Source organism: Elgaria multicarinata, chromosome 9 (genome assembly GCF_023053635.1).
Source record: "Elgaria multicarinata webbii isolate HBS135686 ecotype San Diego chromosome 9, rElgMul1.1.pri, whole genome shotgun sequence".
Taxonomy (NCBI): Eukaryota; Metazoa; Chordata; class Lepidosauria; order Squamata; family Anguidae; genus Elgaria; species Elgaria multicarinata.
In genome coordinates this window covers 83,241,316-83,267,974 of record NC_086179.1, presented here as the reverse complement: position 1 = coordinate 83,267,974, position 26,659 = coordinate 83,241,316, and the positions used below count along the sequence as shown (strand labels likewise).

The following is a 26,659-nucleotide window of genomic DNA, read 5'->3' as shown; positions in this document are numbered from 1 at the left end:
GCTAGCAATGTTTTCATAAAGGCATCCTTAGGGTCTCCTAAAAACAGGGACCTTCCTTGGTAAACAGGGACATATGGACTATATGGGACATGCATGCATGCAGCCAACAGCATTTTGAAGGTGGCGGTGTTCTTTTTATTGCAATGGATTACTCGGATGAACAGGCAACCCATGGTTTTAAAAGGAAAAGCAACTGGCTCATTCTTCCGGGTGATTGGCTGCAGTAAAAACTTTCAGACAAAAGATCTCCAGCTGCAGGCAGACTTCTCCCTGCCCCATGGTTCTGTTGTATGGAACTGTGGCCATAGAATCCACTTCCAGGACTTGAGGTTGTCTTGAAATATAACCGTCTCATAGCAGCCAACTTATTATTATTATTTACTTGCTTTATTTAGATTTTTATGTTCCCCATGACATTTGAAAACAAATGTTGATTTAGGTAAAACTACAGGTATTTTTATATTGGCCATAATTGAAAGGGTGTTAGGCTGTTGAAATCAATAGGCTTTAAGAGGCAACAGACCTGTCTCTCTGTTGCCTCTTGTCTCAAAGATCCTGGAGCGTGTGGCCTACTCTCGTTGTCTTGACTTTCTCTCTAGTAACTCTGCTCTGGATCCCTTTCAATCTGGATTCCGTCCTTTGCATTCCACTGAAACAGCCCTTACCAAGATCACCAATGATCTTCTTACTGCCAAGTCTAAAGGCCATTATTCCGTTCTTATTCTCCTTGATCTAACTGCAGCCTTTGACACGGTTGATCACGATCTTCTCTTAGATTCCCTCCATGACCTTGGACTCTGTGGCTCTGTCTATAACTGGTTCGCCTCCTATCTAGAGGGTCGCTCTTTCAGCGTGTCAGCTAACGGCACCTCGTCCTCCTCTTTTCCCCTTTCAGTAGGGGTTCCGCAAGGCTCGGTGCTTGGTCCGTTGTTGTTTTCTTTATACATGCTGCCCTTGGGTAAGCTTATTCAATCTCATGGCCTCCAATATCACCTGTATGCTGATGATAAACAATTATATCTCTCATCTCCGGAACTTTCTCCTGATGTTCACGATCGTCAATAGCAACACTTCCATTGGATTGCCTCCCTGGGAAATGTGTCACAAATGGATGAACTATAAGTTAGTGTCACAGCACTTGTTTGGGATTAAAAAGATCCTAGTTTCAATCACTGGCATCCCCAGGTAGGGTGGGAAAAGACTCCTGCCTGAAACCCTGGATAGCGACTATAAATCATATTGAGCTAGATGGACCAATGGCCTGTCTCAGCACAAGGCAGCTTCCTATGTTTCAAACAAGTCATATATTAGATTCAGGTTTTGGCAGCAGGGCTCCAATTTTCATAGAGCTGTGAATCCATTCTGAGTTTCAGTCAGAATCAGCAAGGTTGGACTCGATGGCCTTGTTGGCCACTTCCAACTCTGCTATTCTATGAAGGTGCAGAACCGATTTTAGGGATAGGCTTCAGCATCTTGGATAGCTCCTTTGGAGTTCTAGCAGGTTCTGACTGAAACCCGGAATGGATTCACAGTCCCACTGAATGTAGAACCACCAGCCTCCACTGGGTTTTGGTAGGACTTCAGCAGACGAAAGAACCATTATTTACTGATTAAACCCTTCCTATGAATAGCTCACAGGTTTTACCTTCACAATAGCTCTGTGAGATGGGCTGGGTTAAAAGGTTTCCCCCATCCAAACCCAGCACTCTAACTACTAGACATTGCTTGTTCTTCAGTGACAATAGGACTGCGATTGGGACTAATTCTCTAGCCCTATGCAGGTGTTCAGCAGCTTGCATGTAGGGCAAAAGTGTGTATGGGGGAAATGGGCAAGTTTACAGAGGTTTTGTAACTGGAAACTCTGGTAGCGCAGGGTTCGCAATCGCAAAACCTCTGAAAGGCCTTTCAGCTGATCGTTGTTATAGAGCCCAATACAGACATTCATGATCAAAGCACAAAGGTCTAAATGGAAGCCAGGGACAGGGCATGTTGGGTGTGTCATGTTCGTTTTCCCCTACACACTTTTACTCTACATACAATAGGGCTCCTGACTACACTGATTTGCACATGGTGTCTGCTGAAGTCTCCAAGAATAGAAAAAAAGAACTGCTTAGAACAGCCTTCCTCAACCTGGGGCGCTCCAGATGTGTTGGACTACAACTCCCAGAATGCCCCAGCCAGCTGGCTGGGGCATTCTGGGAGATGCAGTCCAACACATCTGGAGCGCCCCAGGTTGAGGAAGGCTGGCTTAGAACAAGCAAGTATCCCTTTCTTTAAGCTCTGACTTAGCAGTTATTTGCAGTCTCCTGACTACCCCTCAACACAGAAATTGAGTTTCCATCATATGATGACTGGCTTCTTACTCAAATGTGATCTCCTGTATTAACACACACGGCTCCAGGCATACCCTCGTAAGTGGAATAACCACATACACATCCTTACCACGCTTACTAATCCCACGTTTACTAATCTCATTGGAAAACATGTTTTCACACTGACGGTGCTAACTTAATTAAAGAAATTAGGGATTGGTTTTATGCAAAATCCTCTGTGCAGAATGAGTTTGCTGAAACATCACAGACTGAGCCAGAATGAAAATCTGCTAATTTCATAGACACAATAAATGAAACTGTAGCTCTGTATATTATTGGCAAGTTACAACCACCAGACATTAAACTGCTGCAGTGTGGAATATGTCCAGCATCCATAGAAAACTGACATTTGCTCATTATTCATAGCAACTGTACTACTTTGCTATTATTTTGCCAATTCTCAAATCCTATTTTATTGTCCTTTACTTTTTTGTGTGAATATAGTGATGGATGGATCTGTTAATTTCAGTTTTGCCAAGATTGTCAGAAAGGTTTTAGGACAGCCTCATTTCCTCCCATTCCCATGTGAACCTGCAATTTTTTAAAAAAAAACCTATAGAAATTTGTACACATTTTTTTGTAATTACACATTTCCTTATGCATTTAAATGTACACATTGTTTGAAGCATGCGGCATTGATAAGAGTGTGTTTGTGCACATTTTTCAAGTGTACACATGTCAAATGCATATGTTTTGTTTTGCGGGACACATTGCAAATGCAGAAATGTACAGATTTCTGATCACAGATTGTTTGCAGGTGCGGATTCAGGTTTGGGAAATGCGAATTGAGTAAATCTATTTTTCAAAAAACTAGATGGAGCAAATTTCTCACACATCCCTTTGTGAATCCCTTTAATAATTTTCTCTTGTCTATTTGAAACACTCCTCTGTTCAGAATACCTTTCCTTTTCAGTCCAAGCAGAAGTTGGTTCAACCAAATTTGCTTCAAAATGTTTATATGAAATGTGGTAGCAATAAATCAGGGATAGATGAATCTGATAGTTTTGCTTTCTTCTGCATTCAGTTTTTTTTTAAAAAAAATTAATCAAATTATTTCCTCTCCATATGTGAAAAAATTGTTAAATTCTTACAATAAGCAAACAGAAATTAAGTTCTCACCCATCTGTACTAGCCAAATTCAGTAGGTACAGCTATTTCCAGCATGGAGAGGACTAGAGTATTTGTCTGCCATGTAGCTGTTAAAATGAGGAGCCCATCTGAAAAAAAGAAGTGGCTACGCTATTTATTTATTTGTTATTTATTATTACATTTTTATACTTCCCATCAGCTGAAGATCTCTGGGCAGTACACAACCAAAAACCATAAAATATAACAAATTTAAAACATTAAAAAGTTAGAAAGGCAATATAAAACCAGCTACATTAAAAACCAGGGAAAGCCTATGTGAAAAGGTATGTCTTCAGGAGACGTTCAAAAGATATTATGTTTCCCGCCTCCTGAACTATGTGAGGGAGGGTCCTCCAGAGAGTGGGTGCCACCACAGTGAAGGTCCGTCACCAACGTTCTTCATGGCGGCATCATAATTCAGCATCTTAAGCACGGCTGAATACACACAGGGATTCAAAGCCAGATGTTTAAGCACTACTCCCTTAATGCCCTCTGCATGGAAGGACAAATTTGTCAGTTTCTGTTTCACACACATTACATCTGTTATAATGTCAGGTTCTTTTTGTCCCAGTTATGAAGAAATCTTGGGAGGTTCCTGTTACTTAAAAACATGTTTTCATGCTACTTGCGTAAAGTAGAGACTGCTAGAGATGAGCTGTATATTGTTCTAAATTTGGGTGTGTACTGGAGGAGGATTCTTCTGAGGCCGGGATGTTTATCTAGAAATTAGCTAAATCTCTTGGGCTAACTTCAGCTGGAAGCTTGACAGAACATATTTTCTTATGAGATATCCTGCATTTCAGCTTTGGCATCCAAAAAGAAACCCGTTGTCAACAGCCTTCTTTATGAGACTTCAGCACTGTTGACCTGGACTGATTAACGAATGAACGACAGTTTCAATATGTATTTTTTTAAAAAAAGAGTATCTTCGATTATTCTGCTTTGCCTTCATTTCCATCCATAACAAGACCAAAGGTCAAAGGCTTCATATTTTCAGGGATTCACAATGTGGGAGGTCAAGCTCCCTAAGGAGGTTTAGGCATTTGCAAGAGAGGTCCAAGTTGTTCCATTACTTCTATCAATCTAGGCTTTTTGTGAATATCTAAAAATCAGCATAGGAAATTGTTAGTTGCAGTCCAAAAACAGGTTCATCAGCCCTGAAGGAGCGCAACCAAATCACACCTCCACAATCAGTTCAGCATTAGCAGTCTGCAGCGAGTTGTGGAGTTGAATGGCAATGAAGCTATTTAATTTCAGAGACTCTGTTATATCCCCCCGCCAAAAAAAATGGTTAGGTTGACAGAAGGACAGGACAGGACAGGGCCTTTTTGTAGCAACACCCTGATAATGGAGCCAGAATTGGCCATGTTTGCTAGTTTTAGGCAGGCCTTAAAAACTGGCTTTTGATGGGTTTAAATATTTTATTCTGCTCTCTGGACATTTTAAAGATGACTTGCTCTGTTTTTAATTGATTGTTTTGTTTTAAAGCTGTATATATAGTCCTGGGGGCCTTTTTGGACAGAAAGGCAATTTATGAGTATTTTAATTCATAAATAAATATCTCCCTTGAAGACCTTATAAGTTTCTGCCACCCATACATTTTTAATTTCCCAATATCTTTGATTTATATTTTTATACAGTCTTTGGACAGTAGAGTAGAGAATAACTGATCTATTTCCCTAAAAATGTTCAAACCTTATCACTTCTTTCACTTCCCTACAGATGTTTTGGTTAGGCAGAACTTCTGTGCATTAAGTAAAAAGGTGCAACCTAGACGTGTGAAACTTTTTTTGCTAAACCTCCCTTGAATTTTCTGCAGGTGTTTCTATTTCAAAGGACCTTCCCAGGTTTGCTGTAGGTGAAATTAAGTGTCACAGTCATGCATCTTTGCTACATTTCAGGAGGTTAACAATAGTCTGGTTCAGGCACTCAGGAGGCAAGGATGATTGTACTGTTGTGGAGAGAACAGTGATAACCTAGCTTCAGTTGCCCATGCCCTGGTAACCTCCAAATTAGATTACTGCAATGCGCTCTACGTGGGGCTGCCTTTGAGGATAGTTCGGAAGCTGCAGCTTGTGCAAAATGCAGCAACCAGATTGATAACGGGAACCAGAAGGTTCAAACATATGAGTGATTCTGGCCTGCTTGCATTGGCTGCCTATACATTTCTGAGCCCAATTCAAAGTGCTGGTTTTAACCTATAAAGCCTTACACAGTTTGGAACCACCATATCTGACGGAACATCTCTCCCGACATGAACCTACCAGTACACTACGTTTGACATCTAAGGCCCTCCTCTGAGTGCCTACTCCGAGGGAAGCTTGGAGGATGGCAACAAGGGAGAGGGTTTTCTTAGTGGTGCCCCCATCCCAATTATGGAATGATCTCCCCGACGAGGCTCGCCTGGTGCCAACATTGTTATCTTTTAGGCTCCAGGCCAAGACTTTTCTCTTCTCCCAGGCATTTAACAGCATATGCTGAGTTTTTAACTGACCCGAGAATAGTTGTTTTAAATGGATATTGCTGTTTTTTAAACTTTTGGTGGTTTTAAATTTTGTATATTTACGTGTCCATGTAGTTATAGGCGGTTCTGTTTTTAATGTTCATTGTTTTTAACTTTTGTAAACCGCCCAGAGAGCTTCAGCTATGGGACGGCATATAAATGGAATACATAAATACATAAATACATAAATAAATAAATAAATAAATACGAACCTCCCTATGATGCTCACGACATATATGGCATCATGCGAACCTCGTTTTGCAGTGTGCAGTTATGTTCCCAAGATGTGTGTGAAATCTCATTCCCCTATCTCCGTCTTTAGGGGAGGTACTTTACTACAAATTAAAAGCCAAATATTTTGCAGACATAAGTTTGATTCAGACACTCTTCTTTCCCCGCTCCTTTCATGTCTGGAAAAGTTGTCAAAAATTAGTCCTCTGCCCATATTGGCCCCAATGGAGAGCAGTGCAGTCAGCTCACACACTGCCTTATGCACCTGTTGTGGAAGAGTAGAGGTGTGCCAGAAATCTGCTCCATCTTATTGTTTTTAATGGACTTCTCCAATCTGCATCACCTGGAAACAGATGCAGACCGGACACATTTTGCATTTGGAAATCTATACATTTCCAGAATTGCAATGTGTACCACAGAATAGAAAAACACGTGTCTGATTAGATGAGCACATTTGAAGATAAAATAATTCCAAACAGAATTTTTACTTTTGTGGGGAAAAAAGAAATGTGCACAGAATCAGCATGGAATAGACTTGGGTGTCATGCCCCTACTTGAGGAGTCCTCAGAGGAGGAACTAGAGGCCCCAGAAGCCCAGGGTGCTCCAGAAGCCGAAGCCCCAGACCCAAGACCACCGTCAGACCCGCAGGAGCCTGAGCCCTCAGGGGAGGTAGTTGCAGGACCATCCCTGCCAGGAGAAAGGGACTCCGCCTCTGAGGCAGAGGCTGAGCCCCCGACCCCCGGGAGCGACGTCGCCTCAAGCGACAGGCGAGTAAGGCTCCTGTGCCACAGAGTACTAGCCTGCAGAAAAGGTCTCCTCAGGGAAAAAGGGTCTCCTCCGGAGTAGGGCTCTGAAAGGAGAGCTTTGATTACTGCAGCTGAGCTCTGGGTGGGGGCTTTGGGCTTAAAAGCCTGCATTTGGAGTCAGCCAGTGTTTCAACAACTTTGGTCCATCCTGCCTTGAACCGTGTTTCCTGAACCTTGCCTGATACCCGGTTTACTGACCTTTTGGACTGCCTACTGGCTCTGCCTCCGGACTATGTAATGTACTGACTGTTTATGGTGTTTGGACCTTTGCCTGTTCTTGTGACTACTCCTGTTTTTGCCTAACCCTCGTGACTGATTGACTGCATGTGCTCTGACCTCGGCCTGGATTGATCGTCCCTCTGTATATACCTGATCTGCACATACAGCATCCTACAGCCAAAGCATCCTACAGCCTACAGGACATTGGGATAGGGAAATGAATGAAGTCTGCAGAAATGGACCCGGTTGTCACACCCACTAGTTGGGCGTGTCCGTCCTTTGCCCACCACTTAACAATTTGCATTTCAGTGAGTGTGCAAAGAGGCCCTATGGTACTTAATCCTAGCTATAACTAGATTAATAAATGTTAGGGCAGATCCTTTGCCCATGCATGTCTTCATAAAGGCACAGGCTTGCAAGGTCCTGCAACAATTTGAGATGACAAATACATCCATTAATTTTAAAGGGCTGCTTTCTGGAGCGCTCTAATTTAGAACAGCTTGTAGTTCAATGATATATTTGGAGCACATTTTTCAAACCGACGCTGAACTCACCCAGCGTGGTGGGAGGGGACCTGACCCCCTTGGCTGGTTTTCTCAGTAAGAAAAAATGGGAAGAAATACTTTCCATAGCAAAACGAATCTGCAAAAATATTGACCTTGTGAGTTTAGGCATGCCTTGAAGGCCGTGTGGTAGCCTGAACAAGGTGGAAATCATAATTCTTCCCCACCCTTGTAAATATGCATTTAATATTATGTAATCCATTTTAAATCTTTTTTCTTTTTCTTTCCACACAGATTTTCTGGCCAGCATCAACAACCAAAGTTGATGAGTGCAAAATGGCTGGCAAAGATCCTACGGTAAGTATTTTATTTTTCCTTTTAATTAAATATTTGGCCACTGAAACAGAGCACCTTGGGTGCAGCCAAAAGCAATGCGGAAGAGGCGTATTTTCTTTTAATACTCTGCAGGCTGAATGGTGCTGCGAAATTCTGAAACAAACAAGATATTTACACAGCCTGGGTCTCCCTACTGATGTCTGGAAAAAAATGAGTGCATTGCTCATGTTAAGGTCTAGAGTTTTTTTAAAAAAAATAAAACAAAACCTAGTTCTTGCTTACCTTGTTGCTAGAGTTGGATATCATTAATAATGCTTGCTCTGCATATCTCCTAGAGAATATATTGCAGACTGCTGAGCTAATGCTAATGTAAGTGCCTGGACAGACTCCCAGACGGTATATGTGGCCTTTTGTTTGGGGGGAAAAAGTCCCTGTACATTCCAACAGCACTTACTGCTTGATCATAAAGACTCTTTTATTAGTTCTATAAAGCCACATTTTGAGCAGATGCCTGAAAAAGAGCAGAACTTCCTTCAAGCAGGTAAATGTGGCACGGCTATTATTGGAGCTAAAACAAGAATCCCACAAAAAAGCCATCTGTTGAGCCAATTACCTAATAAACCTCCAATCTTTAAAGTGATTCTTGGTCAAACCAACTATCCAACCACTTATGAAATTGTCATGATTTTAGTATATTGTACATCGCTTTGGGTGCTTCTTGGAGAAGCCTCTAAGGGATTAGATTAGTAGGAATACTACTAATAAATTATGGCAGGGCACCAACCAAGGCCCTGATTTGGGGCCATGGCGTAGAACGATAGTGACGAAAAATCAGGGCCTTCTAGGTGATCGCACCCTACTGGTGAATTTCCCTGCCTAGAGAAATTTGCAAAGCAATATCTGTTATTTTAGATGACTGTCTGAGGACACAATCCTATGCATGTTTAGACAGAAGAAAGGACTACAATTCCCAGCACTCCCCAGCCAGCACAGCTAGAATTCTCAACATAGCTGGCTGGGGCATGCTGGGCCTTTTTTCCTATCTAAACATGCATAGGATTGTGCTCTAAAATATTTTTTTAGCTGGCAAGACATCTCATGATTTAATCCTATTGTGATATTTGGACTGGTTTTATCTGTTTTACTGTTGGTATTATTTTATACTGCTGTTATTGTTGATTATATAATTTGCAAGCAATCTGGAGGGTTCCCTTGGTCCCAAAACATTTGCTAAAACTTAATAAATGGGCATGTATGAGGAATGTTATATTAGATCTTGTTTTGCCAATATTTGAATCAGCTACATGAATTTTAATCTTAATTAAATAATAGTACTGTGCTATGCTATATAACAATTCATTTGGTCATAAACATGTAATTAAAAGGAGTATATCTGAACAGATCAGGTACATTTTACAAGCCCATCTTATCTTGATCCACACTTCTCAAGGGAAGAAAATATTGGATCAGCAGAGCATAACACAGTACGGCATTTTCCATTAAGATGTCACCAGTAATGGATTCAAGTGATTTTTGTTTAATTAAATTAGAGTAAAAGTTGTGGCATGGTGTCTGCTTCCTTTCCCAGAGGATTATAACACTCTAATGCATCACACATACTAAGGATTGGTATTGCATCAGTATTCCTCCTTACTATGCAAAATGCCATTTGCGTCTTACATTTAAAAATATGTTTATTTCAATCTAGTAGAGCACTATACATCACTAAATGCCGTCAGTGTAAAAGTGAGAGCAATAGATGAATAAATTTTACATGACAACTAGGTGGAAATCCTACATGAAGTAAGCCCCATGAAATCAGTGAGACTTACTTATGAGTAGACAGACTTATGTCTCAGTAGACAATACTTGGGAATGAGCACCACTGAACTTACTAACTTTCCAGTAAACTTCCATGGATTATCATGTTAGGCACTGTCCTTTTTTTAAAAAAAGGTACCGTTATTTAGCAAATTATGCCCAATTCCCATATTTCTTTTTAATGGGCTAAAGTCATCACAAAATAATGAAGTTGTCAATTTTGCACATTCAGTATTTCAGCTGCATGGAGACAATCTTTGTCCACCTTGTAACCTGAAGATATTAGTAAACACACACCCAATTGTTCACCCCTTCCTCCTGATCTTCAGGGGAGATATTCACCTCCCCAAATCCACTGAAGTTCAGCTGGATTTTATTTATTTATTTATTTATTTATTACATTTATATACCGCCCCACAACCGAAGCTCTCTGGGCGGTTTACAACAATTAAAAATAGTAAACATTAAAAGTATACCAAAATTAAAAAAACAAAAAAACCAGTATAAAAACAACAGTATCCATTTAAAAACAACAATTCTGGGGTCCATTAAAAACAAACTTAACGTTGTTAAATGCTGTTATAATGCCTGGGAGAAGAGAAAAGTCTTGACCTGGCGCCGAAAAGATAACAATGTTGGTGCCAGGCGAGCCTCATCGGGAAGATCATTCCACAGTCGGGGGGCCACCACTGAGAAGGCCCTCTCCCTTGTTGCCATCCTCCGAGCTTCCCTCGGAGTAGGCACTCAGAGGAGGACCTTAGATGTTGAGCGCAGTGTACGGGTAGGTTCATGTCGGGAGAGGCGTTCCATCAGGTATTGTGGTCCCAAGCCATGTAGGGCTTTATAGGTTAGACCAGCACCTTGAATTGGGCTCAGAAACATATAGGCAGCCAATGCAAGTGGGCCAGAATCGGTGGCCCATTAAATATTCTGCCTATCTTTAAACAGGCATTTGTCACGTTAGGCTGACTTTCAACTGTGAGTAAAATCAGTTTACGTAGCAAATACAACCTACGACCATGGGGGCATGAATTTAAAACCGATGCGGTGAAAATACTTCATGCAGACTTTACTGTGTCCAAAAATTATTTGAAAATGGAGTCTTATACAGCAGGAGAAACAAGACAAGTTCCCTTCATCTGATGTCTGAGACAGCCTGAGAAGCTCTCATTAATTAAGTTGTTGCTCAACTTTTCTTTAGTGAATCCAAGAAAAAAAGTTTGCTGAATGCAAGGGAACACATTCTTTATGAATGTAAATAATGTATACAAAATATTCTACACACACACACACATACTGAAGTGTACATGAAAACGGTGTAGTTGCTGATGATGATAAGTAGTCCGAACACGCAGCAGGTTTATGAGCAAAGCCAGTATATTGAGTTCACAGAAATCTACTGAGATGCTGTACTGATAAAACACCTAATCATAAAAGTCTGGGCTATTCATCAGGAAGGGCTCCTAATGGACAGGGATCTTTCCAGATGTGTAGTGCCACCAGCTCTTGGTGCAACCCTTTCTGGGGTGTCATGTGTCATAGTAAAATGGAATGTTGTATGGACTGGAACATGAACATTTATCAATGATAAATGGTTCATCTGCCCACAGACCCCGATAACATTAGTTTATGCTGTGCATGGAGGCAGAACAAGGTCCTCCATAGAATCACATCCAGAAAGGAAGCATCTGTGTGTAAAGTGCACCAGCAGGCACCACTCAGAGTCCTGAAGGATAGAATGAACAAAAGGGTGAAAGAATGGCAGGGAGGGAAAGAGCAGCCCTAAGCACATGTTTACATTTTCCATATTGTGGCTTTGAAAATCTTGCCACGTGTTGAAAGCATGGCTAAATGTTTCATGTCTGCTAGAGCTAATGCTACAAGCATGTCAGCTTTCAGTGTTGTTGGGGGAAGTTGTCTAGACAAGGAAGGCCGGGCTAGGAACGTTTTGCTGACTGCTTCCACCTTTGAAGAAATGGCAAAGCCAAAAGGGGAAGGCAAAGGCTTTAGGGGCGATCACAGTACTTCTTTAGGGGCTATCGCAGTGGTTTTCTTTCTTTCTTTCTTTCTTTCTTTCTTTCTTTCTTTCTTTCTTTCTGCTGTTTGTATGCTGCTTCAACCTTAAGAGTCCTTCTCATATATCACAGTGTGCAGGTCTTGTTGTTGAAGAGCTTGAGTTTCCTGCCAAAGGATGACAGCCTAGTAAGGAAGCTTGGCATTGGCTTGACTAGAGATGTGGCCTGCCAGATATTGGTGGACTACATGTCCCAGCATCCCTGAATATTGGCCATGCTCACTGGGGTTGATGGGAATTGAGGTTCAACAACATCTGGAGGATCACAGGTTCCTCACACCAGGGCTAGAGCTTCATCCACATATTACTCAGAAGATCACAAGACTCCCTACGTAAACCTGGTGACACCAAACACCCCAAGTCCAAAATACAAGAGACTAAGGTTGCCAACTGAACATGCACTATAGTAAGGATGGGAGAAGGCAGATCTCCACATGTTTTGGACTTCAACTCCCAGCATTCCTGACAATTGCCATGCTGGTGGGGGCTTCTAAGAGCTAACATCCAAAATATCTGGAGAGCTGCCTTCTGCCCATCCCTGTTTTATAGTATATTTACAGTTTCCTTTCCCTAGTTTTTGGAGTGATTTTGCTTCCAGTCTATTGAGTGGGGAGTAGGCAGCACTGCATAGCTGGAGTGCCAGGGGAGATAGTGTGTGTGTGTGTGTGTGTGTGTGTGTGTGTGTGTGTGTGTGTGTGTTGTGTGCACCTCTGAATATAATGATATAATAATTTGTAGTCTACCAAACAAGCTGGTGAGCATCAAGGCAGCCAACATAATTGTATAACAATGAAAACATTACCAGTTTAGGCCTGACTCTGTGACCTTCTCTATATGAGCAATTTATTACATGCTCATGATTAGCTACTCATGGAAGTTTGCTGAATCTTCAAATGACATCATCAACTTCCAGGATGTCTCCTGCACTTCCCCCCCTTAATCCCGCTTTCAAAAAGATCGGAGCTAAAGCTGAAATAAAAAAATAATGCAGCATATTGGAAATGTGTAAACAGGGCAAAAAAGAGTGAGGTGAATAGGGAGCAAACCAGGGTGGGTGATGTTCAAACCATGGGGCCCACATTAGTCTTAAGATGGGAAATGTGAGGGAGCTGCAGACATTGAAATAACAGACATTACACCAGGTGCTGGTAAAAAGGTTGTGCAGTGTTTGTGTGCTGGTTTATCAACGTTTGTTTTTGCTCTCTTACTGCAGCACGGTTGTGGCAATTTTGTCCGTGTGATACAGACTTTCAACCGCACTCATCTGTATGTTTGTGGGAGTGGAGCATTCAGCCCTGTATGTGCATACCTCAATAGAGGACGAAGGTCTGAGGTAAGTGTTTTGATCAACAGGAGGGTTCCCCCCCCCCCTGTTTTGTTCATGTTTTTGGCAGATTGTGGTGTTGGTGTTCATCAGAGCCATTTTATAAGTATCCAAACCACATTGATGCAAATAGTTTCCTTTACATTCCTATGCCTGATTGAGATCCTAAGAATCAGATGGCTACTTGTTCATGCCTGAAAAAGGCTTTGGGCTTGTGTTTCTCATTAGAAGCCTCTCCCCATGACACGTGACAACATGCTTTTGAAAGGATTAAGGTAAAGCAAAGGTGACAGATGTCTTGAAAATCTGTTAATCTATATGTCTGTCATTTGATGGATACTGTTCCAGTGCATCCACTATTGTTATCCACTGCTATTTATTATTTTTACTACTATTACTGCTATTATAAGAACATTCTCATCCACATCTGTTTATGTCTTTCCTTCAAGGACTTTGTAAAAATGCACACCTGGCTTGTCCCATTCTATTGTCACAACAGTCTTCAGAGGTAGCATACAGAAGTGCAGTGGAGGCTGGTGCCTCTGATTTCGTTGGGACAGTGAATCCATTCTGGGTTTCAGTCAGAACCAGGCAGGTTTCTGGCCCAGTGAGGTTCAGGGAGATGTGTCCTCTAATTCCACTTGAGGCACATCAAACAGTATCACAGCCCTGCAGAGCTTATGGTTCACCAAGATGAACGCAAGATTGACAGCGATGTATTATTGCCTGTAAAGAAGTTGCCATCGTCTGTTTCTGAGGCCCAGCCCAGTATAAGAAACAGGACAATTATAACTGGCCATTCACGGCTTGTGAGCTGTGCCAAGCCTGGTGGATCAAAAGTTGTGCAGTCGTGCTCTTCCCACCAGGCCCCAATGAAAGCACAATGTCATTATTAGCTATGCCTCGAACGGAGACTAGCATCTGCACCAAACTTTTGCAAGCAAAAACATTCCAGGCAAGATGTGCGCTTTTTGAGGAGCAAAACGATCCCTATCATTGCATTAGCTCACATAGACTGGTTTGCAGGTCCAACTTGCTGCTTTGGCACATTTTCTTTTTTATTATTATTATTATTATTATTATTATTATTATTATTATTATCATTATTATTATTAATCTTTTTTTCAGAACATGATACCAGCCAATCAAGGATCACAGAGTGAATGTGATCACATCCCAGCACCCCAGAACCTATTAGAATTTCCTGAATAGCACCCTTTCTAAGAGCCTAGAAATTGCTCTTGGTTCATGTGGGTCAGTGTTCAGAGGAGAAAGGACATGTCTTTTTTGCTCGTACTCCAGGTCAATGCACTTTCCCTTACAGTGCTCTTCTTTTGTGGTTTAATTGCCCATTTTCTCTGTTTCCATTATGCAGCCAGAATGGCCGGGTTATCTTGGCAATGAGGGTGTTTTCCCTTCCCCCTGAACCTGCAAACATTTTCACTCCTTTCTCAACGCACATGCAAGAATTGCCAAAAGAGAGGTTGGGAGGCTGTGCTTTTCAGCGGGGGTCAAAACGTTCTCGAAATCCATTGCAGTCTCTCGTTCTGGCTCAGAACTAATTCCAAAAAATGCGAGGGAATCTTGACCCACTTTAAAGGGATCTTCAAGGTATTCTTCAACAAACTCCCATGGAACATAGGCAGAAATGTTTAATTTGCGTAGTTTGCCGACCTAAAGGTGACATCGATTGATGTACAGTCAAATATTAGACTGCACGATGGAGCAGAATTGTGTTGTTTTAAAACTGTAAAATAAAGATATGCATCTTTAGCATACTGGATTTGGCTCAGCGAGGCTGTCTCTTTTAGCTGTATGCCTATGATCAATTGATCAAATAAACTGCTGTCTCAGATGTCTGGAGTCTGTAAGACACTTGACTGCAGGCCTTATGCTTTCATTGCTGTTATTGTGCAGGCCAACAAAAGCAAAGCTGTTTCAAGTGCAAGGATTTAACGTGAGTTCTCTTCCCCCTCTTGTTACCTATTGCATCCATACATAGTAATTAGCTGAACAGAGTGCATTTATTTTTAGCATTCCACACACAGGGCTAGTGAGAAATCACGCTGCTTATCAACAAACCAATGCCTTTTCTAATCTCCCTTTCCAATTTGCCATCATTTTTCATAGGCAAAAGGTCGCTTTTGCAGGTGAAAAGGGAAAGAAAGAGGAAAAGAAGGAAAGATTGTTATAAACAGCTTCTTTTTGGAGTCCCCCCCCACACAAAGCCATGATCTCATGAAGCCATAAAATATGACTTTCTGTGGCAATTGGAAATGAATAGAATTGGGCTGGACTAGGCTAGGGCTTTAATTTTTCAGCCTAGCCCACAACACATACTTGTGATCAAGACAGGGTCTTTTCAGTCATGGTTCCCCCCTGTTAAAGATTATCTTCTACAAGGCAGTTTTGGCAGGCACGAACACTTTTATGGCTCATCTGGCATGTTATGAGCTTTATTCACCAAGTTGTTTAGGGCGCAATGCTATGCATGTTCAGAAAAAAAAGGTGTACAACTCCCATCATGGCTGGCTGGAGAAAGCATGGTATTTTTGCACCCTTAATTCACTACTGTTGTATGTTTACTCCCATGGAGAGGTGCTTCTGGGATTTTCTATCTCAAGGGCCAAAAGAATGAGGCCACTGTTAGATACGATACACCTTGATTTGGGAAGCAGGATGTGGTGTGAAAGGAGAGAGGCACGATTTGCTATCCTGCACTGAGCAGCAAAATTAAAGCTAAATAAAAACAAGGCTTTACACATGTATGAACTGACCGAACAAAGATGACCATGAAAATGGACAGAATATTTCAGAAAGATGGGGGAACACCACCTCCTATGTGTGTGTGTTTTTAAGCGAGTCATGGGATCTAATAAAAATACGGAATAATGAGATAATAATTCAGAGGGGTTGCCATATGCCGCAAAAATGACTTTGTCTTTAAAACGCCACAAGATGTTTTGTCGTTTATGCAGGATAAGGAATTATTGGTGCTGATTGTAAGATAACTCTGTGTTAGTTTCTTTCTTTCTTTCTTTCTTTCTTTATTACATTTTTATTCCACCCAATAGCCGAAGCTCTCTGGGCAGTTCACAAAAATTAAAACCGTGAAAAGCACAACAAAACAACCAACAGTCTAAAAACACAAATACAAAATACAATATAAAAAGCACAACCGGGGATAAAATCGCACAGCAGAAATTGATAAAGATTAAAATACGGAATTAAAAGAGCAAAGTTTAAATTTAAGATGAACGAGGTGTTAAAATACTGAGAACATAAAAAAAGGTTTTGACCATTTTGTCCCCACAGGATTCACCATCCAAAGCAGGCCTATTAAAATTCACTTTCAGATGTTTCTACACATCACACGTTCTTTCTGTGTTACAGGAACAAGTTTTCAAGATCGATTCCAAATGTGAATCTGGGAAGGGACGCTGCTCTTTCAACCCAAATGTGAATACCGTCTCTGTTATGATCAGTAAGTGAAAACAACCATGGTTTTTGCAAGTTTAAATCATTAGGTGCTGAGAGTGAAATGATAGGGTGTTGTAAACAAATTGAGCCACAGAGTAAGACAAGAAACTGGAAAGCGTTATCTGTCAGTGACTTTCTAGTTCTAGTGAATTTTGCCTCAGTTCAGGGAATTGGACTGTTGGGCCTTTCAAGAAATATGTTACCATTATTCTAGGCTCGCATTTATGAAAACAGGATTGCTAAATTCAGGAAATATGTTACACGTCTTCTGTAGGTCTCTCTTAGGGCAGATAGGGCCCATGGGAGCTTTGGTGTAATTCATGAGCTTTCTTTCTTTTTTCTTTAAGTCAAATCTTTTTCCAGTGTTATAAAATAATAATTTTATTTGCTTTGACTTATTTTAATGAAGCAAAAAAAAAAAAAAAAATGGGGGGGGAACTTAACTAGGTTTGAGAACTTGTAGTAGGTGCTAAGGGTTTGTACAGGTGTTTACTGGTAAGTACAATTTTAAAAGATAGTTTGAAATCTTTATTAAAAAAGAAGAAAGCAATGTATGTGTTAAGCTGGGGAAAGGAGTTGTACATCCAGTATCAAAGACAGCCTTTGAACTAGATAGGCCTTTGGTCTGATCCAGCATATTATTATTATTATTATTATTATTATTATTATTATTATTATTATTATTATTATTATTTATTACATTTATATCCCACCTTTTTTCCTCCAAGGAACCCAAGGGGGCATATATAGGCGTCCTCCTCTCCATGTTATCCTAACAACAACAACAGCCCTGTGAGGTAGATTGGGCTGAGAGTCTGTGACTGGCCCAAAGTCACCCAGTGGGTTTCCATGGCTGAGTGGGGACTAGAACCCGGTGTCATGTCTAACCCTACTGCCCCTGTTTTGGGAGAAGATGTTTCAGGTAATCAATCAGAATCAGATTCAGATCTAGAAGACGCAGCGCCAGACACTAGCCAGCCTGTACCAGTGGGGGAGGAAGCTCTCACGGGCGATTGCCCAGCTGGGAGTCAGCCCTCTCCAGAGCTTACCTCCTCAAGGCCAAATCCTACACACACAGTGGGAAGGGAGGTTTCTTCCGGAGGTGAGCGTCCCGACATGCCAGCTGATGCTAGGGTCCACCCAAAGCTCAAACGCACGGGGGGAAGGAAGGTGTGAGAAAGTTGGTTCAATTACACCAAAAACAGCCTCCGCACCAGGCTCTCTGAAGTTACGGGCATTTGGAAAGTGGCTTCCTATTCTTCTTGAGCGATCAATTGTCTTGCTTAGTTTGCATAGTTTTGCCTATGGGGATGTTTCCAAGAAGTTAGAGTCTCTTCAGGTAGAAGAGATGTTTGTTGCTTAATAAAAGCTTTGTAGATTACTGAGCAAGCCTCGTCATTTGCCTCCCATCGAAAGCAGGAGTGTTCTGAGAAACACGACACCCAGATCTCCCAACTCCCAGTCCGACACCTTAGCCACTACACCGCACTGGCTCCGCTACACCACACATACCCCATACATATCTCTTCTTAAGTTCTTGTGCATAGTTGGCAAACTACCTTCAGGGCTGTGCTAGCTGCCTGGCCGGAAATATTTGCCTACACATACAGCTCTACTGCCGTTCAACCAGCGGCTGTTCTTGAGTGTGCTGGCAGCCGCCTTCTTTCCTATGAATGCAAAGGACTGCGCACTTTGCACCGTCTTTGGGGAGACCTGTGGTTCAAAAGCCTAGGATCACGACCCTGTATCTAATCCCACTGTCATGTAGCCAGGAGCACAGCATGCTTGCCTTTCTAGCCAAGGGGGAAAGCAACTGCGCTCCAGATTTCTCTCGGACTGAATGGGGAGGGTTTTTTCTTTTTGACTGCAGGGAAGAATGCCGTTGACCTTAGCATACGGATTTTGTACTTTGTAGGAACTGAAAACAAACTGCAGCGGCTGTTTTGTCCGATGGTTTCAGCGTAGCATGTCTTAGAGCTTCAGCCCTTCTACTCCCACCAAAATCAACAGGCATTTGGCAGCTGGGAGAGGATGGTTTATTTGACCTCTGCACTAGGTTGCCAGATGAATGTTTCAAGAAAAAAAAAAGTGGGGGGAGAGATACTGTAGTGGGGCGGGTCTCAATTTTCCAAGCATTCTAAGATAAGCATGTTTATTATGATGAAAAACCAGGAAGGGGGAGGGAGGGGATCATAAGAGGGAAAATAACCCCAAATGAAGCACCAAACACTTACTGGCAACAGGATAAAGTATACGTATTACGCTAAAATCAGTGGAGTCCCAACCAAATGCAATCACCCTGTAATAGATTTTACCCATGGGATTTTTAAAAAAGTACCCCATACATATACGCAATGGCTTTCAGAAATGCCATCTCTTCAAAATGTTGCTAGTTCATACTTCGATACATTTTCATCTTGTAACTTGCCATAAACTCCATCTCTTATTTAACATGATCTGTAATACAAAGAGTTTTCATCTCAGATGACTAAACATATTAGAACATAAGAACATCAGAAGAGCCATGCTGGATCAAACCAAGGGTCCATCTAGTCCAGCACTCTGTTCACACAGTGGCCAACTAGCCATCGGCCAGGGATGAACAAGCAGGACATGGTGCAACAGCACCCTCCGGCCCATGTTCCCCAGCAACTGGTGCACACAGGCTTACTGCCTCGAATACTGGATATAGCATACAACCATCAGGGCTAGTAGCCATTGACAGCCTTTGCGTCCAGGAGTTTATCCAACCCTCTTTTAAAGCCATCCAGATCGGTGGCCATCACATCTTGTGGTAGTGAGTTCCATAATTTAACTATGTGCTGTTTGAAGAATTACTTCCTTTTATTTGTCTTATATCTCCCACCAATCAGTTTCATGGGATGTCCCTGGGTTCTAGTATTTTGAGAGAGAGAGAGAGAAATGTCTCCCTATTCACATTCTCCATACCATGCATGATTCTGTACACCTTTACCATGTCTCCCCTTAGCCTCCTTTTTTCCAAGCTAAACAATCCCAGTTGATATAACCTTCCCTCATAGGGGAGATGCTCCAGCCCCTTAATCATTTTAGTTGCCCTTTACTGCACTTTCTCAAGCTCTGTAATACCCTTTTTAGGTGTGGTGACCAGAACTGTACACATATGTCAGTCCGGTCTAGTTCAGATGTATTTCTGACTCCCTGTAAACAGTGGTTGGCAATACTTCCCCCTCCTTCCTCTGGAGTGAATTTCTACCACCTCTTTTTCCTTGTGTTAATTTGATTTAGAATAAAGTGTGTACTCGTGCTAGCCGTGAATAACATTAACCAGGCTCTCTCACAACCATGGATTACAAGCCCACTTCAAACCATGGTTCAAAACGGTGGTGTATGACTTTCCCCCCCTTTCATTTTTGGCAAGGAAAGCAGACTTGATGGTTCTTGGCTGCTCTTTTTCTTCCCCAGAAAAGATTCTCAGATTTTACAAATGCAGGCATGCGTCAAGTACATACTTGAACGAAAACAATGCCAAAGAGTGTGAGCTGGTTACGGCACTCACTAAGACAAATTGTTTGGGGGAATTTAACAATTAAGCCGAAAGGAAGTGGAGCTGACAGATATTATTGGTACCTGATTAGACAAGTAGGCTCTAGGAATGCTTAAGACATAACTAATAAAGCTGGTATGCAATGGGATTTAGAATAGCACAGCCTCTTCCCAGTTTCAATTTTTTAAAGAAAAATGGGCATAAACATGAGAGCTTTGTGAGAACCATTAATTTGATCTCTTACAAGTGTACAAAACAAATGACAAGAAATTATGGAGTAGCACTTGTGATAGACAGTTTAATATATTAAAAAAAAAACACCTTAGGATTGATAGAGCATTCCTTTTTAATGTTCAAAAGCCCCTCTGATGCTATATGTCAAAGTAATCCTTACAACAACCCTGTAGGTCAGAGATGGGCAACTTGTGATCCTCCAGATGTTTTTGCCTATAACTCACCATCCATCCACCCTAGCAAGCATAGCCAATGCCTATCTTTGGATCATGGGAGTTGTGGTCCAAAACCATTTGGAGGGCTACACGTTGCCTTCCCTTTGCTGTTGGTCAATGGTGTTATTCTGAGGTTGCAGAGGGGAGGCACACTAGGGGACCTGCCTATGTACACTTAGGGCCTGTTCAGACCGCATGCTAAGCCATGGTTAGGCTGCTAATCCTTTTGCAGCAAATGGGTAGTGAGCATGTTTAAACTATGGTTATGTAGCCACCATGGTTAGGAACGAATCAATGACATGCTAAGCCATAATGTTTAGCTCAAAATGCTTAACCACCGTCACTTAGCATGTCATCTGAAGAGGGTCTTACCGTATTTCTTCGATTCTAAGACACACTTTTTTCCCATATAAACATCTCTAAAAACGGGGTGCGTCTTAAAATCACGGGTGCGTTTATTATTTCTTAGAATCAAAGCTTTTTTTCTCTTGGTGGTACTGAAATTACTGTGCATCTTACAATCGATGGCATCTTAGAATCGAAGAAATATGGTAATTTCATTACAAAAGAAGAGTTGGCACTCAACAAAACATAGTATACAAACCAGGAGTCTGCTTTGAGAAATGCATTCCACCTTGCCTCCTTCCTTCTCTGGAGTAAATTTCCTTTTCCTTATCAACTTTAACCATGGCTTAGCAAGACATCTGCATTGAGGCCAGTGGTAGTAATCAGGTTTTCTGCATATCTACTTCAATCCCCAGGTTCTAATGAGAACTGTAAACAAACAGTTCAGATGGGGACCTCATTTAATATTCCTTACAGTTTGGATTCTGGTATCATCCATCTATTGATGACTCTGACCCTTATTTCTCCTTCCCCTCTTTATCAGCTGGGGCAAGGTCTGCTATGAATGACTGCCAGAGCTTAGGAATGGACTGCATTTAAAAAGAGAGAGAAAGTAAAGTGGAGATTAATCCAGACAAAATGGAGGTGCTGGGCTTGTTGATCTGGATCTGGAGGACATCCTGCTCACACTGGGGTTAGGCGTATCCCCCTGATGCTCCCTTTCAAGGAGCTGACTCAGAGTTTCTCAGTGGTCCTGCACCAAACCCCAGGACATTTATGATGGAGGCCACTTTTGAATCTGGATTTGAACTTCATGGTGCACAGCTCAGTTTCAAGCCACCTACCTCCACTTCATAAAGCCATTGCAGTTTGATTCCACATTTCAGTACCAGTCAAACCTCCTACCTAGTACAGTCTCATAGTTGAAACACATCCTCCTGCTGATGCCATCCCCTATACAACAGGTTCCATCCTGTTAAATGAAGTCAACTAAAGGCTGGGCATTATAAATGATTGCATCACCAGTAGACATTGAGTTGGTGGCCTTGACAGCTACCAGCAATTCCAGAGTTTTAATAGTCTTGTGAATGAACTTGTATATTTCTTATGCCTGGAGGGCAATCTACAGTCAAAGGATACACTGGAGGATAGTTAATTCAACTTCTCCATCACAGTAACGATGGAGGTGAGAGGGTGGCTTTTTTTGCTAATGTTTTCTTTCTTGGAACTGCCATGCCTATTATGGGATTCCTGTTGTTGGTCCAAGACAGGGGGGGGGAAACCCTGTAATTCATATCTATGTACACTGTACACACTTTGTGAAATATGAGCTGCAAAAGAATTTAGGTCCATAATCCCATTATTACAAGTGAAGGTTGCATGCCTAATTCCCTTTATTGAAACATTTTGAGACTAAAATTTGCTTTGGCTCTAACTTAAAGTGCTCAGCTTTTGTGTACATTACCCTCAGTCACATTCGATAGCCTACTTAAATGTGAAAGATACCAGACCAGATTTTCCCATGGTGGATCAGCAACCAGATTGCCATGGTTTGAATTTGACAATGCCTGAAGGGCCAGAGGCATTGAATCTGCCCACTGTCCATGACATGTGAGGAGGAGACAAAGGGGAAAAAAGGCATTGACTTCCAATTTGTTTCCGGGCACAATTGAAAGTGCTGATGATGACCTGAACAGGCATAAAAAGAGCCATGCTGGATCAGTCAAAGCAAAGGTCTATCTAGTCCAACATCCTGTTCCCACATTGGCTACCCAGATACCTATGGGAAAGCCACAAGCAGGATATGAGTGTAATGGCATCCTCCTGCTTGTGTTCCCCAGCAACTGGTATACAGAGGCACACTGTCTCTAACATTGGAGGCAATATATAGCCATCATGAATGGTAGACACTAAAACCCTTGTCTTTTAAAGCCATCCAAGTTGGTGGACGTTATGGCATTTTGTGCTAGTGAATGGGTTGGTACCAGGATACTTTAAGGACTTTCTTCTCCCATATGAGTTTGCCTGCCAATTGAAATCACCTTTGGAGATCCTCCTGGGTGTCCCAATATCTCTAGAAACAGGCCTATTTAGGACAAGAGGAAATACATTTCCAGTGGCTGTGCCTAGGCTCTGAAATTACCTTTTGAAAGAAAACCATTTGTGGTCTTTCGAATGGCCCTCTGCAAATTGGTAAAATTCTTCCTTTTTAGGCTGTGAATTGCTGGTTTGCCTATTTATACCAAAAATGAAACTGCATTGAGATTCCCTTTTGGTCTTTTTTTCTTTTCTTTTTTTTTCTTTTTTTTTTGGCTACTTTTATACCATAACACTGGGATGTCTTTTTGTTTTAGGAAGTAGAATGATTCCCTGTGTTACTTTTTCCATCCTTTAGAGCTGTTTTCTAGCAGCTTCGACCACTAAATGATATTCCACTTGAAAAGTTTTCTCCACACTTGTGGTTAGGCTTTCCTATTTAATGATATGGTTACCAAAGGTTTCCATGAAGATGGAGTGCTCTGTTGCAGACCTGATGTTTTGTTCATCATGATTCAGAGGAAATCCTGCTCTCATCCTACCCGTTACAGAATTAGACACAAATAGGTTGCTAAAAATGAAATTTTCTCCACAAAATGTGTTCACTCCCCCCTTTCACTTTCTGCAGATGAAGAACTATTTTCAGGAATGTACATCGATTTCATGGGGACCGACGCTGCCATTTTCCGCAGTTTAACCAAGCGGAATGCTGTGAGGACTGACCAGCACAACTCCAAATGGCTGAGTGGTAAGATGACCATATTTCATCTCTCTTGACTTAACTGCAAACGAAATGACAACTTCTGTGGCCTTAATCTATTGAGGGATAAGGTCTTGTGAAATAACATCAGAAATAAAGGCAGAAATACATGCATTTTCCTTTATGTGGAGAGTTGAAACGCTATGCAAAATATCTGTGGCCAATTCAGGCATGACATCAACATGCCGTGTTTAACCTGGAAGTTAAACACTGTGCTTCTCCTTTGATCACAGTTGCACAGAGGAGCCACTGATAACTGGTACCTGCAGTGGCTGGTGTTTATGTGAGTGATGTACGCAAGGACAGTTGCTTGAAAAAGTATCTCTGCTGCTACTACGGCAATTTCAGTGGCTGCATAAGCACCACCCACTTGAAGGCACTGCCATGCAACTGCCAAGCAAATGGTGCTGCCATGCAACTCTGCCCTGTGTTCATGCTTGATAGCAAACGCACATGTGCTCCCGAGGCAATTGCACAAGGGATGCCTGACTGGATTGCACACAACCCACAATTTGCTGCAGCATGTGCCAAGTGCATGCCACAGCCATTTTCAAAATTCAGTCTTCCATTGATGTGTGAACCCAGTTAATAGTGGTTTAATTAACCCACAGTTAACCTATAACTTAGCTTAACTGTGGATTGCTTAACCCACAATTAACCCATAGTATCTGGGTTTGCACAATCAAGAATGAACTTCATATTGGGCCAATTGGAGGTTGATTATGCAAAGCACCAGAGACCTGGCACACATCACAGCAAATCATGGGTTAATTAACCCACAATTTGCCAGCATTATGTGTGAATGCTGTTTGAACTTGCCTTTGGATAACTATAAATTTAGTTTACCAGTACTTATATAATATAAAGTTATCCAAGAAATATTCAAAGTATACCCATTGTGCAAGTATCAAGGTTGGCAAATTAAAAAATCAAAACCCTGCACATATTTTAGTGGTGTGAGGACTTTGTGAGGGAGCACATGATTTGGCCATTACATCTCACATCCAAACACAACATTGAGACTAAAATATGCCTTTTGAAGATGATGCCTGATTTGGATGCAATTTGACAAGGTCAAATATATGCATTTTCAACAATGGTTTTTAAAATGGATTACCAGACTCTGACAGACATGTGCTTTGTCTACTGTAGTACCTGTGTACTAGCCAACACTGTGTATTGGGTCTGTGCTTAGGTAAGTATAACCTACAATGTGGCTAGCATGGCAGGCTTAAGCCAAACTCTAAAGCAGCATCTTTGAAAACTAGCTGATGCTGTTCCAAGTTGAGTGGTTTCAAGAGTGCAAACTGAAGCCCATTTGTAACATACCTCTCCAAATAATAGGACATGACATTTTACAAAACCATTGCATTGACTTTGAAGAATTGAAGTGACAGAGAATATACTCTCTCAGTCTGTTGAATATGTACCTGGAAAGACAACTGTTTCCCCAGGGCTCCTGACCTAGAATTTTTAACTCCATTAATCATTGACTTACAGGTACAGGCAACAAATCAGACCTTTTGAGTACATACTTCCCATGATTCTCAGAAGTGTTAGAATGCAGGCTTCCCTAACCTGGTGCCCTCCAGATGTCCTGGACTACAACTCCCATAATTCTCAGGCAGCATATTGGCTTGGAATTATGGGAGTTGTAGTCCAAGATATCTAGAAGGCACCAGGTTGGGGAAGGCTGTTCTCATGTTTTGATGATGCTTCAGCGACTGTATGACCACCTCTGAACAGCAGGGGGCTTAATATCTTTGAGTTGTAGACATGAAACGTCATCTGAGGTCTCCAGAGCTAGGCAAGTTGAAATGAAGTAAGGAAATGTCTTGCAGTAAAAATATTATAGCAGGCTTGTTTGTTCCTGTCCAGCACAACTCACAGTTAACTTGTGACTGACATGAAGTAATTCCACTGCTAGCTTATGATTCTTTAAATATTACGATTTAAGAACCATGTGCATCAATGTGTCTTGCATATACTTTCATTGGCCCCATTCAGAAGACACCTTAAATCATGGCTTTAGCCATGGTGGTTAAGTCAGAAAGCCAGGCTGTGTTCAGAAGACACCTTAAACCACAGCTTTATTTATTTATTTATTACATTTATATACTGCCCCATAGCCGAAGCTCTCTGGGCGGTTTACAAAAGTTAAAAACAGTAAACATTTAAAAAGTATACAAAATTTAAAAACCATCAGAAACATAAAAACAACAGTATAAAAACAACAGTATCCATTTAAAAACAACAGTTCTGGGGTCCGTTAGAAAACGTGACTGACATGAAATAATTCCACTGCTAGCTTTTGATTCTTTAAATATTAAGATTTAAGAACCATGTGCATCAATGTGTCTTGCATATACTTTCATTGGCCCCCTTCGGAATACACCTTAAACCACGCCTTTAGCCATGGTGGTTAATCCAGAAAGCCTTATTCACCTTGGTTAAAGCCATGGTTTAAGGTGTCTTCTGAACATGGCCTGGTTTTCTGGCTTAACCACCGTGGTTAAAGCTGTGGTTTAAGGTGTCTTCTGAACATGGCCTGGTTTTCTGGCTTAACCACGTGTTTAAAGCCATGGTTTAAGGTGTTTTCTGAACATGGCCTGGTTTTCTGGCTTAACCACCATGTTTAAAGCTGTGGTTTAAGGTGTCTTCTGAACGGGGCCTATATATTGGATAATTTGCACCTATAAGACCTTCTTTTCAAAAATAGTTTGATTAACACTAAGGAGCTACTA

General features: G+C 41.5%; 1 protein-coding gene across 1 annotated transcript in view; it reads left to right on the top strand.

The window, feature by feature from the left end:
* SEMA3C (semaphorin 3C) overlaps nt 1-26,659 on the top strand; it is a 171,530-nt gene that overhangs the window by 91,098 nt on the left and 53,773 nt on the right. Inside the window, exons 4-7 of the mRNA XM_063134220.1 lie at nt 8,058-8,120; nt 13,208-13,327; nt 16,712-16,802; nt 23,784-23,903. Of these exons, the coding sequence (XP_062990290.1) occupies nt 8,058-8,120; nt 13,208-13,327; nt 16,712-16,802; nt 23,784-23,903 (394 nt within the window). The remainder of the gene's footprint in view (nt 1-8,057; nt 8,121-13,207; nt 13,328-16,711; nt 16,803-23,783; nt 23,904-26,659) is intronic.